The 23,553-nt window shown below is 49.4% G+C and overlaps 1 protein-coding gene across 2 annotated transcripts in view; it reads left to right on the forward strand.

Annotated features, from left to right (window-relative positions):
* Nucleotides 1–11,641, forward strand: part of EFCAB6 (EF-hand calcium binding domain 6) — a 306,925-nt gene extending 295,284 nt beyond the window's left edge. For both annotated transcript variants that reach the window (XM_001108976.4, XM_077949368.1), the window contains 4 exons: nt 2,217–2,385; nt 4,896–5,080; nt 9,452–9,601; nt 11,442–11,641. In XM_001108976.4, coding sequence (XP_001108976.4) covers nt 2,217–2,385; nt 4,896–5,080; nt 9,452–9,601; nt 11,442–11,564 — 627 coding nt within the window. In that variant the 3' untranslated portion in view covers nt 11,565–11,641. The remainder of the gene's footprint in view (nt 1–2,216; nt 2,386–4,895; nt 5,081–9,451; nt 9,602–11,441) is intronic.
* The last annotated feature ends 11,912 nt before the right edge of the window (nt 11,642–23,553 follow it).

A 23,553-nucleotide genomic window follows, 5' to 3' on the forward strand; every position in this document is an offset into this window, starting at 1 on the left:
GGCAAGGCCCTGTGGTCATCTGCGGGCCGCCGTCCCTTGAGGCAAGTTATACCCATTTTCCAGTTGAACAAAGTGAGGCTCTAAGAGGCATTCTCGTGTGATCTTGGTCCCTCGGACGTGGAGCGACCTGATTTTAAGCCCAGGCCTGTCAAATTACACTGCCTGGAGCCCTGGCTGAGCCACCCCAGGCCTGGGATGGAGGAAGGTGCCTAGGCTCGCCAAGGCTCTTTTCTTGTCTGCAGGAAGGGATGGCAACGTCTCAGGACAGGGTGGTTGAGAGAATGCCACACCATGCACATGAAGCCACCATCCTTGTGCGTGTCCTTGACCTTGGCTAGTCCATTCTCATTAACTCCATGCAAGTTTGTTGCACACCTACTGTGTGCTGGGTATTTTCTAAAGCTGAGAATGAACTAAGCTTCCTGCTCTTGTGGAGTTTGTGTTCTTTTAGGGGATAATAGGCAAGAAAAGCAGTATGCATAAGTATTTATTACATTCAAAGGCGGGAGGTAGAGCAGAAGGAAGGGGGTCAGGAGCACCCCAAAGATGCCTGTGTCCTAATCCTTGAAAGTTGTGACTGTTGTCTTACATGGCCAGGGAAGTTAAGGTAGCAAACAGAACTGAAGTTGTTAATCAGCTGGCTTTGGGGAGATTATCCTGGAGTATGCAGGTGGGCTCAGGGTAATTACATGGGTCTTTAACTGGGAATCCAGAGGCAGAAGGCTCAGGGTTAGAGAGATGCAATCTGAGAAAGATTCCACTTAATGCTGCTGGCTTTGGAGAGAGAGGAAGGGGCCACAAGCCAAGGAGTGTGGGAAGCCTCTGGACACCTTGATTTTAGTTCAGTGAGACCCAATTCAGACTTCTGACCTCCAGAACTGTAAAGATAATAAGTTGGTGTTGTTTTAAGCCGCTAAATTCATGGAAATCTGTTACAGCAACAGTAGGAGGCTGGAGGCCTGGAGGCTATGATGAGGACTTTGGCATTCACTTGAGGGGTATGGAGCCTTTGCTTGTTTTTAAGCAGCAAAGTGACATAATCTAAGGGACTCTTTAAAGAACACCCTGGGGCTGGGCGCAGTGGCTCACATCTGTAATCCCAGCACTTTGGGAAGCCGAGGCGAGTGGATCATGAGGTCAAGAGATCAATACCATCCTGACCAACATGGTGAAACCCCATCTCTACTAAAAATACATAAATTAGTCAGACATGGTGGTGAGTGTCTGTAGTCCCAGCTACTCGGGAGGCTAGGCAGGAGAATGTTGTGAACCCAGGAGGCGGAGGGTGCATTGAGCCGAGATTGCACCACCGCACTCCAGCCTGGGTGACAGAGCGAGACTCCATCTCAAAAAAAACAAAAAAAACAAAAAAAAACACTGTGGATGCTGGGTGTGTGGGTCGGTGAGGAGGTCTAACAGAGGCGATGGTGGCTTGGGATGGGGTGCTGGGGAGACTCTGGATGTATCTTCAAGGTAGAGCCAACAGGATTTCCTGAGGGATCAGATGTGGGATGGAGAGGGTGAGGGAGAGTCAAGCAAGACTTCTAAGGGTTCAGGCTGAGCAACTGGAATAAGGACCTAATTATCAACTGAGATGCAGGAGGCTTGGGGATTTGGGAGAAAAACCAGGAATCCAATTGAATTGCATAAGTTACTAATTTAGATAACCACTTGTCAAGCGGGCCTTCAGGAGAAAAACCTGGGCTAGATTAGATCCACTCCCTTGTTTTTAAACAAAATACAATAAAGCAAAGAACGACCTCATACTCGGTCCACATAATGTCAAAATAACAGATATTCTGTGAATGTTTACAGATTGGATATCTCGTGCCCACAACAAGTAAATCCCTTTCTTGGATAAGACTCTTCCACCAGTGAAAAATATGCCATTGTCACTTCTCACACACACACACACACACACACATACACACACCAGGAATATGTTTATGTCATATCTGTGTAGATTTGAACCTTAGCTATGTGGTTATTTCCAAAATTATTTTGCTTATTATGGCTTGGCACATGTACATATAACCCACCAATGGAAATAAAAGCTATGTTGTAAAATCATCATCTATGTTTTATTCTTCATTTTATTTCTGCGCTAATTCTGCCTCTAAAATTGTGAACCTCAAAACCGGAGGTAGTGAGGTATTTTTGATGACTTCCGTTTTAAATCTTAAGTGAAAAGAGCCTTTTCTTTTCTTCCCTGCTAGACTGCAGCGAGCACCACTGCGATCCCGGGCACTCCGCCCTTGCAGAACTGTGATCCCATAGAGAGCAGGCTCCGGAAGAGAATCCAGGGCTGCTGGCGCCAGCTCCTGAAAGAATGCAAGGAGAAGGACGTGGCCAGACAGGGGGACATCAGCGCCTCCGAGTTCCTGGGTTCGTTTTGATTCTATCCCCTTGGTGATATGTCGTCAGCCCCTGTGGCAAGAGGCTGTTCCCACTGGGCACAAAGCCACACCCGGGTGGAGGCCAGGGAGCAGCAGAACAGGAAACCGGTGGGAACTTCTGGGTGGGCTGCGCAGTTGACTAAACAAAGGTGCCCAGGGAGGAGGATTCCGACCACCCGGCCCTCCCAGCAGGGGGCCCATCTGCATGGTAAAGTCAGCGCTGCACAAACTCTGAGCTTTGGAAATCACAGTGGTTGCCACCCTGGGCAGAGTGTGAATGTTCACAGACTCTGACTGCAGAAGGAAATGGAAAAGGTGGAGGAGGGCGAGATGAAGGGGACACTCCTGGGGCTCCATTCCCATCAACATCCACTCTTTGATGTTGTTTTGTTTTTCAGCATGTATCCTTTCATAAACTTTGAAAATTAAACCAGTGGGATTTATACTTCCAGTAAATGTTGCGTCTTGGTTTTTTTGTTTTTTGTTGTTTTGTTGTTTTGGGTTTTTTTTTTCTGTTTATTTGTTTTAGAAACAGGGTCTCACTGTCACACAGGCTGGAGTACAGTGGTATGATCTCAGCTCACTGCAACCTCTGTCTTCTGGGTTCAAGTGATTCTCCCACTTCAGCCTCCCAAGTAGCTGGGATTACAGGCATGCATCACCATGCCTGACTGTCTTTGTATTTTTCGGTAGAGACAGGTTTCACCATGTTGGCCAGGCTGGTCTCAAACTCCTGACCTCAAGTGATCTGCCCACTTCAGCCTCCCAAAGTGCTAGGATCAGGTGTGACCCAACGCACCTGGCCCAGTTACATCTTGTTGATGCAACATTTACATTATGGGAAAATACATCTGACCATGTCACTCCTTGGCTTTTTAGCTCCCCTCATACATGACTAATATACAGACTCCTTTTAAAGGAAAAGGTTTTCTTTGAGAGCTTCCAATATTAATATAAATTACATTTATCATAATCATGGCTTTAAAATGCACAAATGAAACCAAGTGTAAACTCTTTAAGTTAGAACCTATTAAAAAAAACACTTGGAAATTAAGTATAAAAAAATCTGAAATCAGTAATATTCAAATGTTGTTCCACTGATTTAATGTAACATGTTTTGCTGAAGCCAAAACACGCATGTTGGTTGTTGTATGCATTGGAGTTCCCCCCTTTTTTTTAGTTAATTCTTTGATTTTGAGAGTGATAAGCCTTCACTGTGTCACTGTCCTTATTGCTATTGCTGGTTTTTTCTTTTTAACCATGAACTCATTTCAGCCCCCGCTCGGTTATTGTGATAGGCTTGTCAGACGTTAGTCACACATCCAAACTTCAATACCGTCAAAAAAAGCCAACTGCTTTCCAAAGGTCATTCTGTATGTTCTCCTCACTGCTGATGGCCTTCTGTGAGTCGGAGCATCAGAGGCATGTATGGGCCAGTTCCTTGGGGTTCCGTGGGCCCCCGCTGTGTCCCGGAGGGCACCATGACCTGCTGCCACTTCCCTCTGTGCAAGGGCAAAGAAACCTCTGCTTCTAGAATGTGCAGCAGCCTCTCTTGGCCTGGCTTGGCATGCAGGTGTCGTTTGCCTGGGGTTGGCTTCCGCGGGCCTTCCTCATTTGCCTCAACAACTCACACGGCATTCCATTCCCTGACACTCTGTTCTTTCAGGATGTCAAAGCAAAGTCTAGTCTATGAAACTTAGACTCAAATCTTATCTTACATAAGCCTCCTTCCATTATGAGTTGTCACTCCCAGAGAAGTGTTGTCTTTACAACTGGCAGGAGAATGCGGCACGAGGGTGAGTGCCAAGCATGGGGTGTGAGCCTTGCTGTTCAGAGGTTCCGGTGGGCCAGCCTCCCGGCAACCCTCAGCACTCCCCGTGGAGCATCCACATGCACCTGGTCAGAAAGCCGGACTCAACCCCTGAGGCTGCACAGCTGTTATCTCCTAAAGGTGGTCCCTGTATCCAGAATAAGTTTTATGTATTTTTAGATCATCATTGGAATGGAAACTTAAAGTGGGAATTTGCCTGGCATAACAGACACTAGAGAGCTTGTCTCCGGTGCTGTTAGGAAATGCTTGGTCATAGGGCCGAGTCGGAATTCCCTCCCCACAGTCCAGCCCTGGCCATGCTCACTAAGACCTCAGGGAACCTTCCCCTGCTCCTCGCACACCTGGCTCTGCCCTGAGTCGGCGGAGAACGGCCCCTCACCTACCTCTCTGCGCTTTGGTCGTAGCTCCCGTAGTCTCTGTCCATAAGCTGTGACCATGCAAACACAGGACAGTGTGGGCCAGTGGGACTCAGGGCCCCCTCCCTGCAGCACTTAGTTTGTCGCATGTCTGTCTCCACGTATGTCCAGCCACCAACCGGGAGTTCTTTGATGTGAGGACCAAGCCAGGACCTGAAGCAGAGAAGGTGCCTCAGCAAGTGTTGAATGAATGAGTGAAGAATGAATGAATGAATGAATTGCCACCAGTTAAACTGCCATTTTTGTCTGTAGCTCTTGTGGAGAAATTCAACCTGGACATAAGCAAAGAGGAGTGTCAGCAGCTCATTATAAAATACGACTTAAAGAACAACGGGAAATTTGCATACTGCGACTTCATTCAGAGCTGTGTCCTCCTGCTGAAAGCAAAGGAAAGCTCGCTGATGCAGAGGATGAAGATCCAGAACGCACACAAAATGGTATGTTGTCCATCCGCGGGAAATGTGGGGCCAGGAGGAAAGGGGCGCTTTCATTTTTATTTTTTTATTTTTATTTTTTTCAAGATAGGGTCTTACTCTATTGCCCAGGCTGGAGAACAGTGGTTCACGGTTCACTGCAGCCTCGAACTCCCAGCTTAGGTGGTCCTCCTGCTTCAGCATCCCAACTAACTAGGACCATAGGCACGAGCCACCACAATCAGCTAATTTTTGTATTTTTGTGGAGATGGGATGTGTTCGTCCATTTTCACGCTGCTGTAAAGATACTACCTGAGACTGGGTAATTGATAAAAGAAAGAAGTTTAATTGACTCACAGGTCCACATGGCTGGGGAGGCCTCAGGAAACTTACAACCATGGCAGAAGGTGAAGGGGAGGGAAGCATGTCCTATATGGTGTCAAGTAAGAGAGAGAGTGAAGTGGGAACTGCCAAATACTTTTAAAACCATCAGCTCTCATGAGAACTCCCTCACTCTCACAAGCACAGCAAGGGGGAACCTCCCCCGTGATCCAATCCCACCAGGTCCCTCCCTTGACAACTGGTGATTGCAATTTGAGATGAGATTTGGGTGGGGACGCAGAGTCAAGCCATATCACAGAGTTGTGCCATGTTGCCCAGGCTGGTCTCAAACTCCTGGGCTCAAGCAGTCTACCCACCTCAGCTTCCCAAAGTGCTGAGATGACAGGCGTGAGCCACCACACCCAGCCCCATTCTTGGTAATTCATTGCACTTGCAGATCACCTAGCTTCACAGAAAAGGTGGACTCAAGAGACTCTAGGAGGCTAGAGCCCAGCCCAGCCCAGCCCAGCCCTGCTTCCAGCCAGGACTCATCTGTGAAATGTCCCCGGCCCTGCTGCCACCTGCCCATAGACCCTACTCAGATGATCTCTATTCGCATGTGATACATGAGCAATACTTAGTCACCCCATTTCCTCCGTCACTTAAAGAGGGCCAGGCAGTTGTCAGGTCAGCATGGGACAGCCAGGGTCTGTTGAAGGGGGCCCGAGGCCCGAAGCCTGTGTGCTGGGGGCTCGCACCTGGGAGGCAAGGGCTGCGGTAAAGACAAGGCCTCTACCAGGCTTTGGGGATACTGAAAACAGCTCAGAAATGTACCTTCTTGGAAGTAGTTTAAGATTTTCTTCCTCTCCTTTTAGAACCCTATAAGGGTCTGGAGGGCCCAGAATGGGAAGCAGCAGCCTAGATCCCAGGATTTCCAGCTGTCCAGGTGGCAGACACCTGGTTATGGGGCTCTTCCCAGAGGCATCTGTGTGACCAAGGTCTCATACAGCGCCCTGGAGGCAGTGCCTGGTCAGTTAACCCAAAAGACAAAGTGAGGGGTGGGGTGGGTCACAGCACTGGTCAACATTGGAACTAAAAGGGTCTTCATCCGCCAGCCATTTGAGATGGGGCCAGACCCTTTCCTCTGAGTGTGTGTGGTGGATGGCGTCTCTCGTCATCATTTTCGGTGGAAACTACACCCACCATGCATCCTCTACAGTTTTTCTGTTTCTTTGAAGAGGAATGAAAACCTAAAGCCACTTAAAGGGCAGCTGTTGGCCGGGCGCGGTGGCTCAAGCCTGTAATCCCAGCACTTTGGGAGGCCGAGACGGGTGGATCACGACGTCAGGAGATCGAGACCCTCCTGGCTAACACGGTGAAACCCCGTCTCTACTAAAAAATACAAAAAACTAGCCGGGCGAGGTGGCGGGCACCTGTAGTCCCAGCTACTCGGGAGGCTGAGGCAGGAGAATGGCGTGAACCCGGGAGGCGGAGCTTGCAGTGAGCTGAGATCCGGCCACTGCACTGCAGCCTGGGTGACAGAGCGAGACTCCGTCTCAAAAAAAAAAAAAAAAAAAAGGGCAGCTGTAGGGTTCACAGTTCTTCTAGATTTTTACCTTTGATTCTCAGCCACTTACAATTTCACAATTGAAACCCACACCCAGTGCCGTCACGGCATCAGCTCCAGCCCTTCCAAAACACGAAGCCAAAACGTGTTTTTAGTACTGAATTAACACTGAATTGGGTTACGTTGAATTAAATAACAAGTACAAGTACATCTGGTGCTGTTGATTTGAGGAACAAACACAGCTGATTCCGACCACCTTATGACCCAGCTGGAGGGACCAGAAGTGTGGGGTTGACAGCCCTGGTCCTGCCCCCACCTGGCCCCGCTCCCCACCTGCCCCGCTCCCACTCACCCCACCCAAGGGCCACGCCTGCCTGGGCCACAGTGGTGGGACTCTAGGGAATGGAGAGTGGGTTAATCCAGCCAAAGTTAGGTAGAGGCCATGCAGAAAGTTTCTTCACAGCTAGACTTGCAATTTTGTGCAAAATCAGGTTCTGTCTTAGCCTAGCTTCTAGTTTAGACAAACAGGAGCTAGTATCAAAAGGTAAGACCAAGTTTACAAAAAAAAAAGATGACTTAGGACAGTTCTGCCAGCTCAATTCTTCTGTGCACAGAGAAAATTCCATCCCATTCCATCCTCACGGGAGTCAAGAATGTGGAGAATATGGAGACGCATGGCCTGCAAGGCCTCCATCAATTCCAGCCTTCCTCCACCTCTCTGGGCCTCAGTTTCTCCTTCCGGAGATGTGTGGGGCTCTAAGGGCTCGCTAGGAGGCGCATGGGCTTCTGCGGAAGAGCACACCAGCGCCCCCTTCTGAGCCCTCCCCAGTGAAAGGGGCCACCCAGCCCCCGGCTTTCAGCCGCACTGTCCGTCCTCAGCAACCCTGCAAGGCTGGGGTCCGAGTGGGGTCGTTTTAGGTGCTGCGGGTCAGCCCACAGAGACTGCAGCCCTCTCCCCGCACCCCTCCCAAGACACCACTCTGTGGTTCAGAAGAGTCCTCCCACCCCGCCCCCTCCTCAAATCCCTGCACCAGGCTGGCGTGGATTGAGAACTGTGGATTGAGATTGAACGCTTTCCAGGAGAGAGTAGGCCCCAACATGGTCCTGGTTACAGCCCTCGTCCCCTCTGGCAGCTGCCAAGGCCGCCACCATGTAAGTGTGGAGGTCAGGTCAAATGTCTCCCTGCAGAGAAGTTAAAAAGCTGACTTCATTTTCTGGTAATTTGGGAGCTTTCTGCACCCCATTAGGCAGCCGAAAGATGTCCTCGGGGGAAGGCAGCTTGAGCGCTGCCCCTCCCTACAAGGTGGGTCAAAGGTGGGGGTTCTGGCCAGGCTGGTGGTCCTGCTCTGTGATCACTGTGATGAAAACTAGGTGTAGGAGCCCCACACCCTCTCTTCCCCACCTGTGGATCAGGGCACATTGGCAGCTCATGAAACTGTGGGTACCTGGGGAGCTCACATCATAGGTGCCAAATGATGTAGAAAAATGAAAGCAGCTTAACCCTGTCTTACATAGTGTTGTGTTAAAATTCAACTTTCCCAAGATGTGTTACGCATTGTTGCCTACCGTTCACCTCTGTGATATTCAAACACATTGGGGCTAAATCATGTTCAAATATCTTGTTTTCAATCTAATAGCACCTAAATGAAGTAATCACAGTGTAGTGTTCTAATTACTAGATATAATTACAACCTTGTGATTTTTTTTTAACACTGTTCATTATAATAACCTACTAGAAAACCCAGACTGAAATCTCTTTTTTTCCTCAAACTATTTTCTTTCTTTTTTTTTTTTTTTTTTTGAGACGGAGTCTCGCTCTGTCGCCCAGGCTGGAGTGCAGTGGCCGGATCTCAGCTCACTGCAAGCTCTGCCTCCCGGGTTTACGCCATTCTCCTGCCTCAGCCTCCCGAGTAGCTGGGACTACAGGCGCCCGCCACCTCGCCCGGCTAGTTTTTTGTATTTTTTAGTAGAGACGGAGTTTCACCGGGTTAGCCAGGATGGTCTCAATCTCCTGACCTCGTGATCCACCCGACTCGGCCTCCCAAAGTGCTGGGATTACAGGCTTGAGCCACCGCGCCTGGCCCAAACTATTTTCAAATTGGCCCGTATCTGCCCGGCCATCTCCTTGCTTTCTCTGAGAGGTGGTGTGGCCTGAAGTGTGTTGGGGTCAAAGCCCAAGTCACTTTACCTCCCGAGTCTCCATTTCTCAGTCTGTAAAGTGGGGATAGAGACCTGCCTTCTTTCCGGGTTGCCGGTGGGGAGGTGTAAATGAGATGGCTGATTTAATACATGTTTTTAAACAGCCCACACATCGACACGTAATGGTCAGGGGGCTGGTGCACATCTGTTACGAGTTCTGCTGGCAGGCTCCCTCCCAGATTGAGAGCCAGTGGAGCAGGTGGGGAGGTGAAGACAGAGCAGGGCTGGGTGAGGCAGAGACGAGGAGGAGCCCACCCCGATCCTCCCATTCGAAAGCTCCCTCCTCACCCTTCTTGTCTTGTGTTTAGAAAGACTCCGGCGCTGAGACGTCATCTTTTTACTCTGCTCTGCTGCGTATTCAGCCCAAAATTGTGCACTGCTGGAGGCCGATGCGTCGCACGTTCAAAAGCTATGATGAGGCTGGAACGGGGCTGCTAAGCGTGGCAGACTTCAGGACGGTGAGCACAGCTCTACGCTCAGTGCCTCTGCAGGGAGCAGCTGCCAAATGCCAGTGGCCAGAAACTTCTAATGGGGAACCCTCCAACCCCTATCGAAGGCCCGGTGTGACCTGGCTGTTTCAGACCTCACTTCCCTGGGACCCCCAAGTTATCCAGGCCTGAGTCCACTTGCCTCTCACCTTCAGACCTCAGGTTCTGCTTCCCAAAGGTTTCTGGAGCCCTGCATGGATGCCCTATACCTCCACGGCCAGCTCCTCAGGGTCAGTGCCTGAGCCCAGGTTCCTTAAGGAACCATCACTGCTGCTGCTGCTGCTCTGAGCCCTCACCCCACATCTGGGCTCTCCTGCAGGCTCTGAAGAGCATCTCTGACCTATGTTGGACCTCCCAAGGGGCCTGCAAAGTGAGCCCCACCCCTGCAGTGCACAGTGGGGCTCCACGATTGGGCATCTGTCTCGATGTCCCTGGGTGCCCTCCATGTCCCACCCCCCTAGCCTAACAAACGCCCTGCAGTGGTTTTCCAATCCACATTCATGTTGCTCTTTCCTTCGGGGTTAAGTATAAATGTCAGTCAGGGATCCTCCCTATGCCCCATGCAACGAAAGGAAGGAAGGAGGGCAGGTTCTGTTATTCCCTTCTGGCAACTTCCCAGGAATTCGGGTGTGGTGCTGGGAAGGGGGCAAAAGAAACCTTGCCCTCCACAGAGTCGCAGATCAGATGGTGTAATTGAGGGGCTGTCTCAGACACCAGGCTCAGCTTCCTTTTCTGCCTTCATCCCATGGGGCCCAACAGCCAGGCCCACTGACCTCAGCCCCATGGGACCTCTGGGCCATTTAGCCCATTTTCCAGTCTCCTCCTGGAAACAAGTTATAACGCAAATATGGATAGGAAATGTATGACCTCATCTTTATATATTATGAGGGTCTGTCAGGATTTGTTTCAGCTTCACATAATGGGGCAAAAGATAGCAGCTTAAGGTGAAAGTCTATTTCACTCCCACATAAAAGAAGTCCAGAGGTAGGAAAGTCAGAACTGGTGTGGTGGCTGGACAATCATCAGGGACCACATTTTTGCTCTGCTGTTCTCAACTCCTGGCTTCCTTCCTGTAGGCCACCTCATGGTCCAAGGTGGCTGCAGGAGCCCCGGCATCACAGCCATATTCCAGGCAGTCTGCAGAAAAGCAGGAGAGAAAAAGGGCATGCCCCTCTCCTTTAAAGGAGGCTTCCTGGGTGTTCTACATAACATTCTTACTTGGCTTCTCAGGCCAGAACATACCTAGATGCAAGAGAGGCTGAGACATGTTCCTGGTTAGCTGGACACACAGGAGCCTGGGAGAAAGTCAGGCTCTGTAACTGAAGAGGAAGAAGCAGTCAGTATTGGGTTTACCACCAGCAGGCTCTGCTCCAGGCTGTGTTACGGTCTCATCACAGCAACTCTCTGCACTCAGCACCCACTGACCCTGCCCTTCGCTGCCTGGGCGCACCCTGAGGCCCTGCCCCAAGTTAGAGCTGCATGGCCGGGTCTCCCCTTGAGCCCCCACCTCTCTGACCATCAACCTTGTCTGAACATGTTGAACAGCCTTCAGCCCCTCAGGGAGGCAAAGGTTTAATAACCTCCCATCTCCTCCCGTTTCACTCCCAGATGCACACGGGGCTGCCCTCGGGGGCTGCTTCCTGTTTGGGCAGAGGTTGAGAGGGCATAGAGAGAGTGCACAGATGGGAGGGTGACATCGGAAGTGGGGTTGGCGACCAGGTGGACGTGTCCCCCAGCCCCTTCCTGGCAACCTGCCTCCTTAACCAGGGCCCCAAACAAGCCTCAGAGGCCCCTTTTCTGTGTCTTCCAGGTCCTGAGACAGTACAGCATCAACCTCTCTGAGGAAGAGTTCTTCCATATTCTGGAGTATTACGATAAGACGCTGTCTTCAAACATTTCCTACAATGACTTCCTCCGGGCGTTCCTCCAGTAGACACCCCTGCCATGCACGCAGCGGGACGACAGCCACAGGGCCTGTGTCAAGACTAATAAAATCCTATAATTTGGGGATTTCATGAATTTTCAAAAAAGCAAAGCCCAAGCCCAGCCCGCCTCTCTCTGGGTCGGGGGTAGGCACGGCTGCCCTGGGTTCTGACATAGGATACTTGCTCTCCAGGCACCAGGTGCTACCACTATGTCTTGGGCACTCTCACTTGTTAGTCTGAACAAATAGTCTTTGCAAGAATGATTCTTGACACTATAAAAGAATTACTGATGCTAACATTTTTTTTTTTTTTTTTACACGGAGTTTGGCTCTTTTGCCCAGGCTGGAGTGAAGTGGTGCTATCGGCTCGCTGCAACCTCCGCCCCCTGGGTTCAAGCAGTTCTCCTGCCTCAGCCTCCTGAGTAGCTAATTGTTGAATTTTTAGTAGAGACAGAGTTTCACCATGTTGGCCAGGCTGGTCTCGAACTCCAGACCTCAGTTGACCCACCCACCTCGGCTTCCCAAAGTTCTGGGATTGCAGGCGTGAGCCACCTCGCCCGGCCAGTGCTAACATTCTTAAAAGCTTGGACTTTCTGGAGGTTTTGTTCATGGCCCCTGCCGGGTGCCTCCCCCAGTCCAGGGCAGTTGGGGCCCTGCACCCCATTACCCGAGGGCTGCTGCCTCCTTTGACCCCCAGCTTCCTGGGTCCTGGGTCAGAGGACATCTGAGCCCCCTGCTGCGGTCAGGGTGGCCGTGTGTCTGCTCCTAGGGGCACAGGCACGGACCACCCCATCCCTGTCCTGCTCAGGGACGCTGGCCAGCCTGACTCCACGAAGAACAACTCACGCCTGAGTGAGACCCCCTGGAGCTTTGGGCCTCCCTCCGCTTTCCTGAGGCCAAGCCTAGTGGCCGCTGGCTGTAACCACCACCAGGGACAGTTCTGAGGGGGCCCTTCCTTGGAACTGACAGATTTGACAAGAGAAGTTTGAAAATAGTCGCTCTGCTTTCACGGACTGGGACGCAGCTGAGAGACACAGGCAGTGTTTGCCGCCTTCTGGAAAGTTCTCCAAGGAACTGGGGAGCAGCAGGCAGGAGAGGGGTGCAGGGGGGAGCACCTCCCCTCTGCCCGGGCCCCAGGCCTTGCCCACCAAAGCCCCCTTCTCTGCCCCTGCACAGGGTCCAAATGAGGCCACACCCTGAGGTGGGCAGAGCTCTCCCTGCGTGGCAGAGCAGCGCACTGGACGGGTGTGATTGGGAGGAGAGGCACCCGCCCAGCCCATGCAGGCCTATTTCCAGGAAAATGTTTCCTGGGGTCACCTTTGTTTCCATCTGCCCTTAGTTCCCTCCTCATTTCAGACTGAACTGCTGCAGGAGGAATGGGGTGCTCAGGCAGCCCCAAGTTCAGGGAAAGGGAAGGGGACCCTGAGTAGGCGTATCAACAGGGCCATGCAGTGCTACGGGGCAGAGACGCCCTGGACCCCAGCTGCTCCTCCGTGTGACTTCGTACCAGGCCCCATCCCTTCAGCATCCTCATCTGTAGAGATGGTGGGACCACATGTGTCACCGTTGCTGTGGGACCTGGGCATGTGAGCAGCAGATGTTCCCATGAGAGAGGCTTCAGTCCAGAATAAGGAAGGCCTGTGAGGGCCGGGGGCACCAGCCTGAGACTCAGGCCAGAGGCAGGGCAGTGTCAGCTCTCAGTGAACACAGGCGTGCCAGACTCAGGCTGAGGACAGGCCAGTATCAGCACCCAGTGAGCACAGGTATGCGGGACTCAGGCCGGGAGAGGGCAGTGCCAGCGCTCAGTGAGCACAGGTGTGCGGGACTCAGGCCGGGACAGGGCAGTGCCAGCGCTCAGTGAGCACAGGTGTGCGGGACTCAGGCCGGGAGAGGGCAGTGCCAGCGCTCAGTGAGCACAGGTGTGCGGGACTCAGGCCGGGACAGGGCAGTGCCAGCACTCAGTGAGCACAGGTGTGCGGGACTCAGGCTGGGACAGGACAGTGCCAGCATCCGGTGAGCACAGGTGTGCGGGACTCAGGCTGGGACAGGACAGTGCCAGCATCCGGTGAGCACAGGTGCGCAGGACTCAGGATAAGGAACAGGACAGTGTCAGCGCCCAGTGACTATAGATGTGCAGGACTTGGGCTGAGTGGTGAGGGGCAGATGGATGCCCTGCCCATATGCCCTGCCTCAGCATTGGAGGCCCCAGCTGGGTGCCCAGATCCCATCCTGTGTGCTGGACTTCAGCTTCCCCATGCTGGCTCTTACATATCTTCACACTTGGCACCAGCAAATTCTTCCATGTACTCCTCAGGAAATGCTGAATCTTCCTTCAAAACTCTCAAAGCCACCTCTTCCACGAAGCTTTCCTGACTTCCTGAGGCTAAGTCAGTACAGTTAGTCTGAACCTGTTCAGCAGCCTTGTGGGTCCATCATTTTTAAGGGTTGAAGAAGGAGGAGGAGAAAGAAGAAGAATGAGAGTAAGGAAGAAAAGAACAAGAAGTGCAACTGACTGCATGTATGTGGACCTCAAAGACTGAAATATTTACCATCTGATCCTCCACAGAGCAAGTTTGCTGGGCCCTGCTATACAGATGTCTGGCTTTCAACAAAAAATTCTGAGGTATACCAAGGGCAATTATAAAAACACAGTTTGAGAAGACAAAGCAATCATAAGAATCAGACTCAGACATGACAGATTTTGGAACCACTAGAAAAATGTTTAAATAACGGTTTACGTGTTAGAGTTCTAATGGACAAGAAAGACAACACATGACCAGACAATTTCAGCAGAGAGACGAAAACTGTAAGAACCAGAAAGGCTAGAAAAAAAATAAAAAATAAAAAATAAATAAACAGTAATAAAGATGAAGATTGCCTTTGACAGGCTTGTCAGTAGATTCTATATAATCAAGGAAAGAATGAGTGAGCTTGAAGATAGGTCAATAGCATGTATCTAAACCTAAATGAAGAGAGAAAAAGAGTGAGGAAAAATTGCAGAATATATAAAAGCTGTGGGACAGTATAAAATGGTCTAATATGGGGCTGGGCACAGTGGCTCATGCCTGTAATCCCAATGCTTTGGGAGGCCTAGGTGGGCAGATCATGAGGTCAGGAGTTCAAGACCAGCCTGACCAACATGGTGAAACCTCATGTCTACTGAAAATACAAAAATCAGTGGGGTGTAGTGGTGCGTGCCTGTAATCCCAGCTACTCAGGAGACCGAGGCAGGAGAATTGCTTGAACCAGGGAGGCAGAGGTTACAGTGAGTCGAGATCGCACCACTGCACTCCAGCCTGGGTGACAGAGCGATGAGATCTGTGTCAAAAAAAAAAAAAAAAAAAAAAAAGTCTAATATCCACATAATTCAGGAGGAAAAGAAAGAGAACGTGGAGCAGAAGAAATATTTGAATAAATAATGGCAGAGGATTTTCCAAAATTAGTTACAAACACTAAACTACAGAGAACAGAAGCATATAGAACCTAGGAGGATACACACACACACACACACACACACACACACACACACACACACACACACACACACACACTATGCATGCACCCCTAGGAATATCATATTCAAATTACTGCAAAAAAGAGACAGGAAATTTTGAAGGCAGTTAGAGAAAAAAGATACATGACCTACAGAGGAACAAGGCAAGGATAAGAATTACAGCATGCTTTTCCTCGAAACCGTGCTAGCCAACAGACAATGGAATAACATTTTCAGAGTGCTGAAAGAAAATCATCAAGCTCAAATTTTGTAACCAGCAACATACTTTTAAAAAATAAAGAGAAACATTGGATTTTCTAGGCACACAAAAACTGAAGGAACTGACTGACGGCATACTTACCATAAAAGAAATTTTAGGCCGGGCACAGTGGCTCACACCTGTAATCCCAGCACTTTGGGAGGCCAAGGTGGGTGGATCACTTGAGGTCAGGAGTTTGAGATGAGCCTGGCTAACATGGTGAAATCCCATCTCTACTAAAAATACAAAAATTAGCCAGGCATGATGGTGGGCACCTGTGCTCCCAGCTACTTGGGAGACTGAGGCAGGAGAATTTCTTGAACCCAGGAGGCGGAGGTTGCAGTGAACCGAGATCGCACCACTGCACTCTAGTCTGGGTGACAGAGCATGACTCTGTCTCAAAAAAAAAAAAAAAAAAAAAAAAATTTAAAGGACGTTCTACAGGCAGAAGGAATATGATTGAGTTAGAAATTTGGATCTATCAAAGAAATGAAGAGTATCAGAAGTGATATAATCGAAGGTAAAATAAAATATATTTATGCCTGAAATTATTTTAAAAGTTAGCCATCTAATGCAAAATCTGTCACAGTATATTATGTGTACTCCAGATTTAAAAGTACAACAACAAGCACAAGGGATGGGCAGAAGGAATTCAGAGTGTACTGTTAAAAGGTTCTCATACTGCATGTGAAGCAATATGATATAATTGAAGACAGATTGTTTTATAATGTATTTATAAACCATAGAGCAACCACCAAAAATATACTTTTAAAAATATACTTGCAAAAGGTAAAATTAACAAGTGAATAGAGGAGATAAAGGAATCATGAAGGTTACATCAGCAGAAAAACGGCAGAGGAAGGCCCTCCAAAAGTTCTTTCCTCCAAAACAGCAAGAAAACTGGCAACAATGGTCAGGATCAACTTTTTTGAGAACTCTAGAAATTACCCAAAGGCTTGCAGGAACCGAAGGGGCACTTATTCAAGAAAAGTAGCTGAGCGTTGGCAAGACTTGTGGCTTTTTTTTTTTTTTTTTCCCACCCAGGCTGGAGTACAATGGTGCTATCTCAGCTCACTGCAACCTCCACCTCCCGGGTTCAAGCGATTCTCCTGCCTCAGCCTCCCAAGTAGCTGGGATTACGGGCACATGCCACCCCAGCCAGCTAATTTTGGTATTTTTAGTGGAGACGGGGTTTCACCATGTTGGCCAGGATGGTCTACAGGAGGGTGATCCGCCCACCTTAGCCTCTCAAAGTGCTGGGATTACAGGTGTGAGCGAGACCGAAAAATGTATTGGTTCCAAGTGTTTAAGGAAACCTCTGTCTCATCATCAGTTGACCACCAAGCTAATAACTGAAAGGAAACTTCAGTGGCCACACATGACAGAGAATGCAGACCTTAAAGAATTCACATGGAAAAGTCACTAAACAAACAAAACCAACTACAACAAAGAGCAGCAACAAATCCTTGCAGGGCATTGAAGGGGGAGGGGACGGGATCTTCCACAGTTGCCAAACGATAGTATTTAAAATATTCAGTTTTTGGCCGGGTGCGGTGGCTCACACCTGTAATCCCAACACTTTGGGAGGCCGAGACAGGCGGATCACCTGAGGCCAGGAGTTCAAGACCAGCCTGGCCAACATGACGAAATCCCATCTCCATTAAAAATACAAAAATTACAGCCTGACCAATATGGGGAAACCCCATCTCTACTAAAAGTACAAAATTAGCCGGACATAGTGGTACACACCTGTAGTCCCAGCTACTTGGGAGGCTGAGGCAGGAGAATCACTTAAACCTGGGAGGCGGAGGTTGCAGTGAGCCGAGATCATGCCACTACACTCCAGCCTGTGACAGAGCGAGACTCCAAAAAAAAAAAAAAAAAAAGCATTATATACTTAAATGTAAAACATAAAACTATAGAAAACTCCTAAAAGAAGCATGAGAGAAAATCTACATGACCTTGGGTTTGGAGATGGGAAATTGATTTGTAGATATGACACCAAAAGCACAAGCTATAAAAGAAGAAATGGATAAATTGAACTATATCAGAATTTTTAAATTTTGCTCCAAGAAAGACACTCTTAAAAGAGTACAAAGAGAACCCACAGACTGGGAGAAAAAAAAAAAAAAAAACTTGTATCCAGAATATAAAGAACTGTTAAAACTCAACAGCAAGAAAACAATCTGATTTTTTTAAAAAGAGATGAAAGATCAAACAGACTCCCACAAATGAATAGATGTGAATGATAAGCACATGAAGGATGTTCAACATCATTAGTCATTAGGAAAATAGAAATTAAAACCACAGTGAAACACCCACATGCACACTCAAATGGCTACAATTTTTTAAAATAATAAGCTCAAATTCTGGTGATGATATGAACCAGTAGGAATACTCATTCATGGCTGGTAGGACAGTTTGACCACACAGGGACTGAAAGGGGGGATTTTTAGGGTGATGGAAGAACTGTCCTCCATGATCGTATAATGGATACCAGACTGTATGCATTTGTCAAAACCCATATGACAGTAAACAATGAAGAATGAACGTCACTTTATGCAAATAAGTAATCAGCCAGGAGATCAGGGGATCCCAGGATGGAATGCAGACCAGGGACAAAGTAATCTAACTGTATTACAAACAGATGACATAGCCATACAGAAAGGCAATGGGGGAGGAACTGACCACTATAACTTCATAAAGCTGAAGATGAAAAGCCTGCACGTGGACACTGCACTCTGGTTGGAAACTGCTGCTCACGAGGGTAAGATGAGCAATAGACTGTAGGTATGTTAGGAATGGACAAATCCACAAGTAAATTGTAATTGTGGGAGCCAGGCTTCTTACCATCCACTGTCAAAGAAAAAAGTTACAAATAAGCAACAGGGCACAGTGGCTCACGCCTGTAATTCCAGCACTTTAGGAGGCTGAGGCAGATGGATCTCTTGAGCCCAGGAGTTTGAGACCAGCCTGGACAACATGGCAGAATCCCATCTCTACAAAAAATACAAAAATTAGCCAGGTGTGGTGGTGTGCATAGGTAGTCCCAGCTACTTGGGAGGCTGAGGCAGGAGGATCACCTGAGCCCAGGAGGTGGAGGTTGTGGTGAGCTGAGATCATAGCACTGCACTCCAGTCTGGGTGACAGAGTGAGACCCTGTCTCAAATAATAATAATAATAATAATAATAATAATAATTTACAGATGAACAAGGTAGAAAGGTAAGAATCAGTTGCATTGCTGAGATTGCATTGTTGGGTCAGGATGGGAGGTGGGGCTATCAGTAGGAATTAATGTCTATTGATAGGGAGACAGGGATGGAGAGATGGGGTAGATGATTGACAGATGATAGTAGGTTGACAGAGAGATGGGTGGGTGGTTGGATAGAGGTAGAGATAGATAAATATGTGTGCATAAATGGGTTAGTACACTAAATATGCTCTGTCTCTGAGAAGGCCTAGAAGCAGTGATGCCACAAGTTGCAACCAGCACACCTACCACCCAGATCTTTTTTTTTTTTTTTTTTTTTTTTTTTTTTTGTGAGCTGGAGTCTCACTCTGTCACACAACCTGGAGTGCAGTGACACAATCTTGGCTCACTGCAACTTCTGCCCCAGGTTCAAGCAATTCTCTCCTGACTCAGCCTCTCGAGTAGCTGGGACTACAGGCGTGCGCCACCACACCTGGCTAATTTTTTTGTATTTTTAATAGAGACGGGGTTTCAACATGTTGGCCAGGCTGGTCTTGAACTCCTGACCTCAAGTGATCTGCCCACTTGGCCTCCCAAAGTGCTGTGATTACAGGCGTGAGCCACCACACCTGGCCCTAGATCTTAATTTCTAAGTAAAAGGAGCTAGGACTCTCTGGACAAATGACTGATTCCAAGGCCAGGGCAAGGTAAATATAAGAGGAGCCTAGAACATCTTCTAGTGCCTGAAAGTAAGGAAGTAAAATTAATAAGCAAAAGGAATCAGGAACCAACTTGCCAGAGCTTCCAGCGGACAAAGCTACAACCATTGAAGCAACAAAACAGATAATGATAGAATCAGTTTCTAACCTAAAGAATAAAATAATGAGTTCAGAGTGAGATTAGTGCATAAACAGCAGAAAGAGGGCAGATCTTCCTTACAGAAGAATTCCAAAGGATAAATGCAGAAGGAATGAGGAAACGGAAAGTCACCACGTGAGTACCACAGTGGCAATTGCTGAAGCCAAGATCGACTGGCAGCTGCTAAAATGAGTGGGCAAAACTTGAAGGAGAAATGGGATATTGGCGTGGCCTGACAACATCTCCCCGAAATATTGATTAATTACCATGCTGGTTCTAACAGATGCCCACAAATCCTTTGATGTTCCTCCCTCCAGGAGGAGAGGCTTAACTCCTCTCTCCTTGAGTGGAGCTGGACCTAGTGGCTCGCTCCTAACAAATTGAATGTGGCTAAAGAAGAATAATATCTTTACAGTGGAGAAACCCACAGACATCACTTTAACCAAGGGATCAAGACGCATATCACCAGGAATGCATCCTGCTCCTCTCGCGTCACCCTAGATGGATGGCTTGAGACGGCACCTTCCTCTCCATGGGATTTTTCTCGAAAATGCATAACCCCAGACTAATTATGAGAAAATGGCAGACAAACACAAACTGAAGGACAGTCTGCAAAATACTCATCCAGCACTCCTCAAAACTTCCAAGGTCAGAAAAAGCAAGGAAATATGGAGAAACTGTCTTAGACTGGAAGACAGTTGGGAGCCATGATGACTAAATGCAGCTTGGGATCATGGATTGGATTCTGGAACAGAAAAAGGACACTAGTCAAAATTGTTGACATCCAAATAAAGGCTGTATTTAACAGTGTTGTACTGGTGTTGATTTCTTAGTTTGGATAAATGTATCATGAATATACAGGGGAAACTGGCTGAAGGGTGTGGAGGAACTCCCTCTATTAGCCTTACAACTCTTCCTCAAAACTAGAAGTATTTCAAAATAAAAAACGTTTTGTTTGTTTGTTTGTTTGAGACAGGGTCTCCCTCTGTTACCCAGGCTGGAGTGCACTGGCATGATCCCAGCTCACTGCAGCCTCAACCTCCCAGGCTCAAGCAATCCTCCCACCTCAGCCTCTCAAGTACCTAGGACTACAGGCACATGACACCATGCCCTGCTAATTTCATTTATTTTTTTGTAGAGGCAGGATTTCGCTATGTTGCCCAGGGTGGTATCAAACCCCTGAGCCCAAGCAACCCTCCTGACTCAGCTTCCCAAAGTGTTGGGATTACGGGCGTGAGTCACCCTGCCCCTGCTCAGGAGCCCTGCTGGGATGCATGCTGGCCAAGAGCAGCAGCCAGGGTCCCTCAAACTGAGTGGTTCCTTGTGGCCTGTGGATGGGGAGCCAGGGCCTGGGATGGCTGTTGTACACCCCTGTGAGACCCTGGTGGAAGGGACTCTGGAGGGGCAGGTGACAGGTGAGGTCAGTCTGAGAGAAGAAGAACACCATGAAGAGGTGACACATTGTGGTCTTCCCCAGGCTGTCCCCTGCCCTGCACAACTCCCTTGGAGGTCTCCCCTGCCCCACATCTTTGTTTATGATCCACATCTGGCTCCAGAGACACTGTTTCTCCTGCAGGCCTGTTTATCCACTGAACACCTCCCCCGTGTAGCCCAAAGATTCCCCCCGCTCATGAGTCCCAAACAGAATGCCACGTCCCTCCTCAGCCCTGTTCTTCCTGCTCCTATGCCCCTTCTCCATGACAGCACCCGACTTCCCCTGCCATCCTTGGCTGTCCCTCCCCCATGCCCCACATCCATTCCTCACTGCCATCCTACCTCCTAAATCTATCGCTGCTACCACCACTTCCCTAGCCCAAGCAAGACCCATGGGAGGTACTCAGTGGTGTTTGTAGATTGGATGGATGGATGAGAGGGAGGGAAGGATGAAGGATGGATGGATGGAAAGAGGGAGGAAAGGAAGGAGGAAGGGATGGATGGTGGATGAATGGAGGGATGGAGGGATGGATAGGGGTAAATGGAAGGATGAATGGAGGGATGGAGGGATGAATGAAGGGAGGGATGGATGAATGGAAGGATAGATGGGGAATGGATGGAAGGATGGATGGATGGGGGATGGATGGATGAATGGGGGTGAATGGAGGGATGGATGGATGGGAGGATGAATGGAGGGATGGATGGATGAGGGATGGATGAATGGATGGATGTTGAATGGAGGGATGGAAGGATGAATGAGGGATGGATAAATGGGTGGATGGGGGATGGATGGATACATGATAGATGAGGGATGGATGGACGGAGGGAGGGATGGATGGAGGGAGGGATGGATAGATGAATGGGGGATGGATGGCTAGATGGGGGATGGATGGATGGGGGATGGATAGATGGATGGATAGATGGGTGGATGGGGGATGGATAGATGGAGGGATGGATGGATGGACAGATGGGCGATGGATGGATGATAGATGGGGGATGGATGGATGGGGGATGGGGATGGATGGATAGATGGGTGGATGGGGGGATGGATAGATGGAGGATGGATAGATGGACAGATGGGGGATGGATGGATGATAGATGGGGGATAGATGGATAGATGGGGGATGGATGGATGGGGGATGGATAGATGGAGGGATGGAGGGATGAATGGATGGATAGGGGATGGATAGATGGAGGGATGGAGGGATGGATGGATGGATGGGGGATGGGTGGGTGGGTGGATGGATGGGTAATGGATGGATGGGGGGATGGATGGATGGATGATGGATGATGAATGGATGGAGGGAAGGATGGATGGATGACAGATGCAGGGAGAGATGGATGGATGGGGGATGGATGGATGGATAGATGTGGGATGAATGGATGGAGGGAGGGAGGGATGGATGGAGGGAGGGATGGATGGATGGGGGATGGATGGATGGAGGATGGATGGATGAATGGGGGATGGATAGAAGGAGGGATGGATGGATGGACAGATGGGGGATGGATGGTTAGATGGCAGATGGATGGATGGAGGGATGAGGGATGGATGGATGGATGATAGATGGGGATGGATGGATGGATAGATGGGGGATGGATGGATGGGGGATGGATAAATGGAGGGATGGAGGGATGGATGATAGATGGGGGATGGATGGATGGATAGATGGGGGATGGATGGATGGATGGATGATAGATGGGGGATGGATAGATGGAGGGATGAAGGGATGGATGATAAACGGGATGGATGGATGGGGATGGATAGATGGAGGGATGGAGGGATGGATGATAAACGGGATGGATGGATGGATGGGAGATGGATAGATGGAGGGATGGAGGGAGGGAGGGAGGGAGGGATGGATGGGGGATGGATGGATGGATGGATGAATGGATGGATGATGGATGGATGGAGGGAGGGATGGGTGGATGATGGATGGATGGAAGGAGGGATGGATGGATGAGGGATGGATGGAGGGAGGGATAGATGGATGGGGGATGGATGGAGGGAGGGATGGATGGATGGGGGATGGATGGACAAATGGATAGATGGGGGATGGATGGAGGGAGGGATGGATAGATGGATGGGGGATGGATGGATAGATGGGGATGGATGGATGGATGGATAGATGGGGATGGATGGATTGATGGATGGGGGATGGATGGATAGATGGATGGGAGATGGCTAGATGGAGGAATGGATAGATGGACAGATGAGGGATGGAGGGATGGGGGATGGATGAATGGATGGATAGATGGGGGATGGATAGATGGAGGGATGGGGAATGGATGGATGGGGGATGGTGGAAGGAGGGGTAGATGATATATAGAGGGATGGATGGACAGATGGATAAAAATGGCAGAATTTTTGCAGCTTAGGGACTTTGAGACTAGGCTCATTGTACCTAAGAGTGTTTCTCCGGGGCAATGTCTGGACCCTGCGTTTCACAGGGGCTGGGCTGAACACGCCACTTCCAGAAGAGTCCAGCACTAAGGCCTCTGGAGGCGTTCTATTTTGGGAGACCAGGCAGCCAAGTATTTGAACACAAGAGGACCCAGAACTGCCCACACCACCACATCTGGGATCCCCCCGCCCCAGGGGAGGCTAAAGCAAGCAGAGGGACACCGACCACTGCCACACAGGAGGTCTTCGGACTCCAAGCTCTGTCCAGGCCTCAGCATTCTGCAAGAGAACACCACGCTGCCCCCACGTGTCCCAGGCAACACCCAGAGATGTGGAAGGAAGAGACGCTGCGCGGACTTCTC

The sequence above is a fragment of the Macaca mulatta genome, chromosome 10 (assembly GCF_049350105.2).
Source record: "Macaca mulatta isolate MMU2019108-1 chromosome 10, T2T-MMU8v2.0, whole genome shotgun sequence".
Classification (NCBI taxonomy): domain Eukaryota; kingdom Metazoa; phylum Chordata; class Mammalia; order Primates; family Cercopithecidae; genus Macaca; species Macaca mulatta.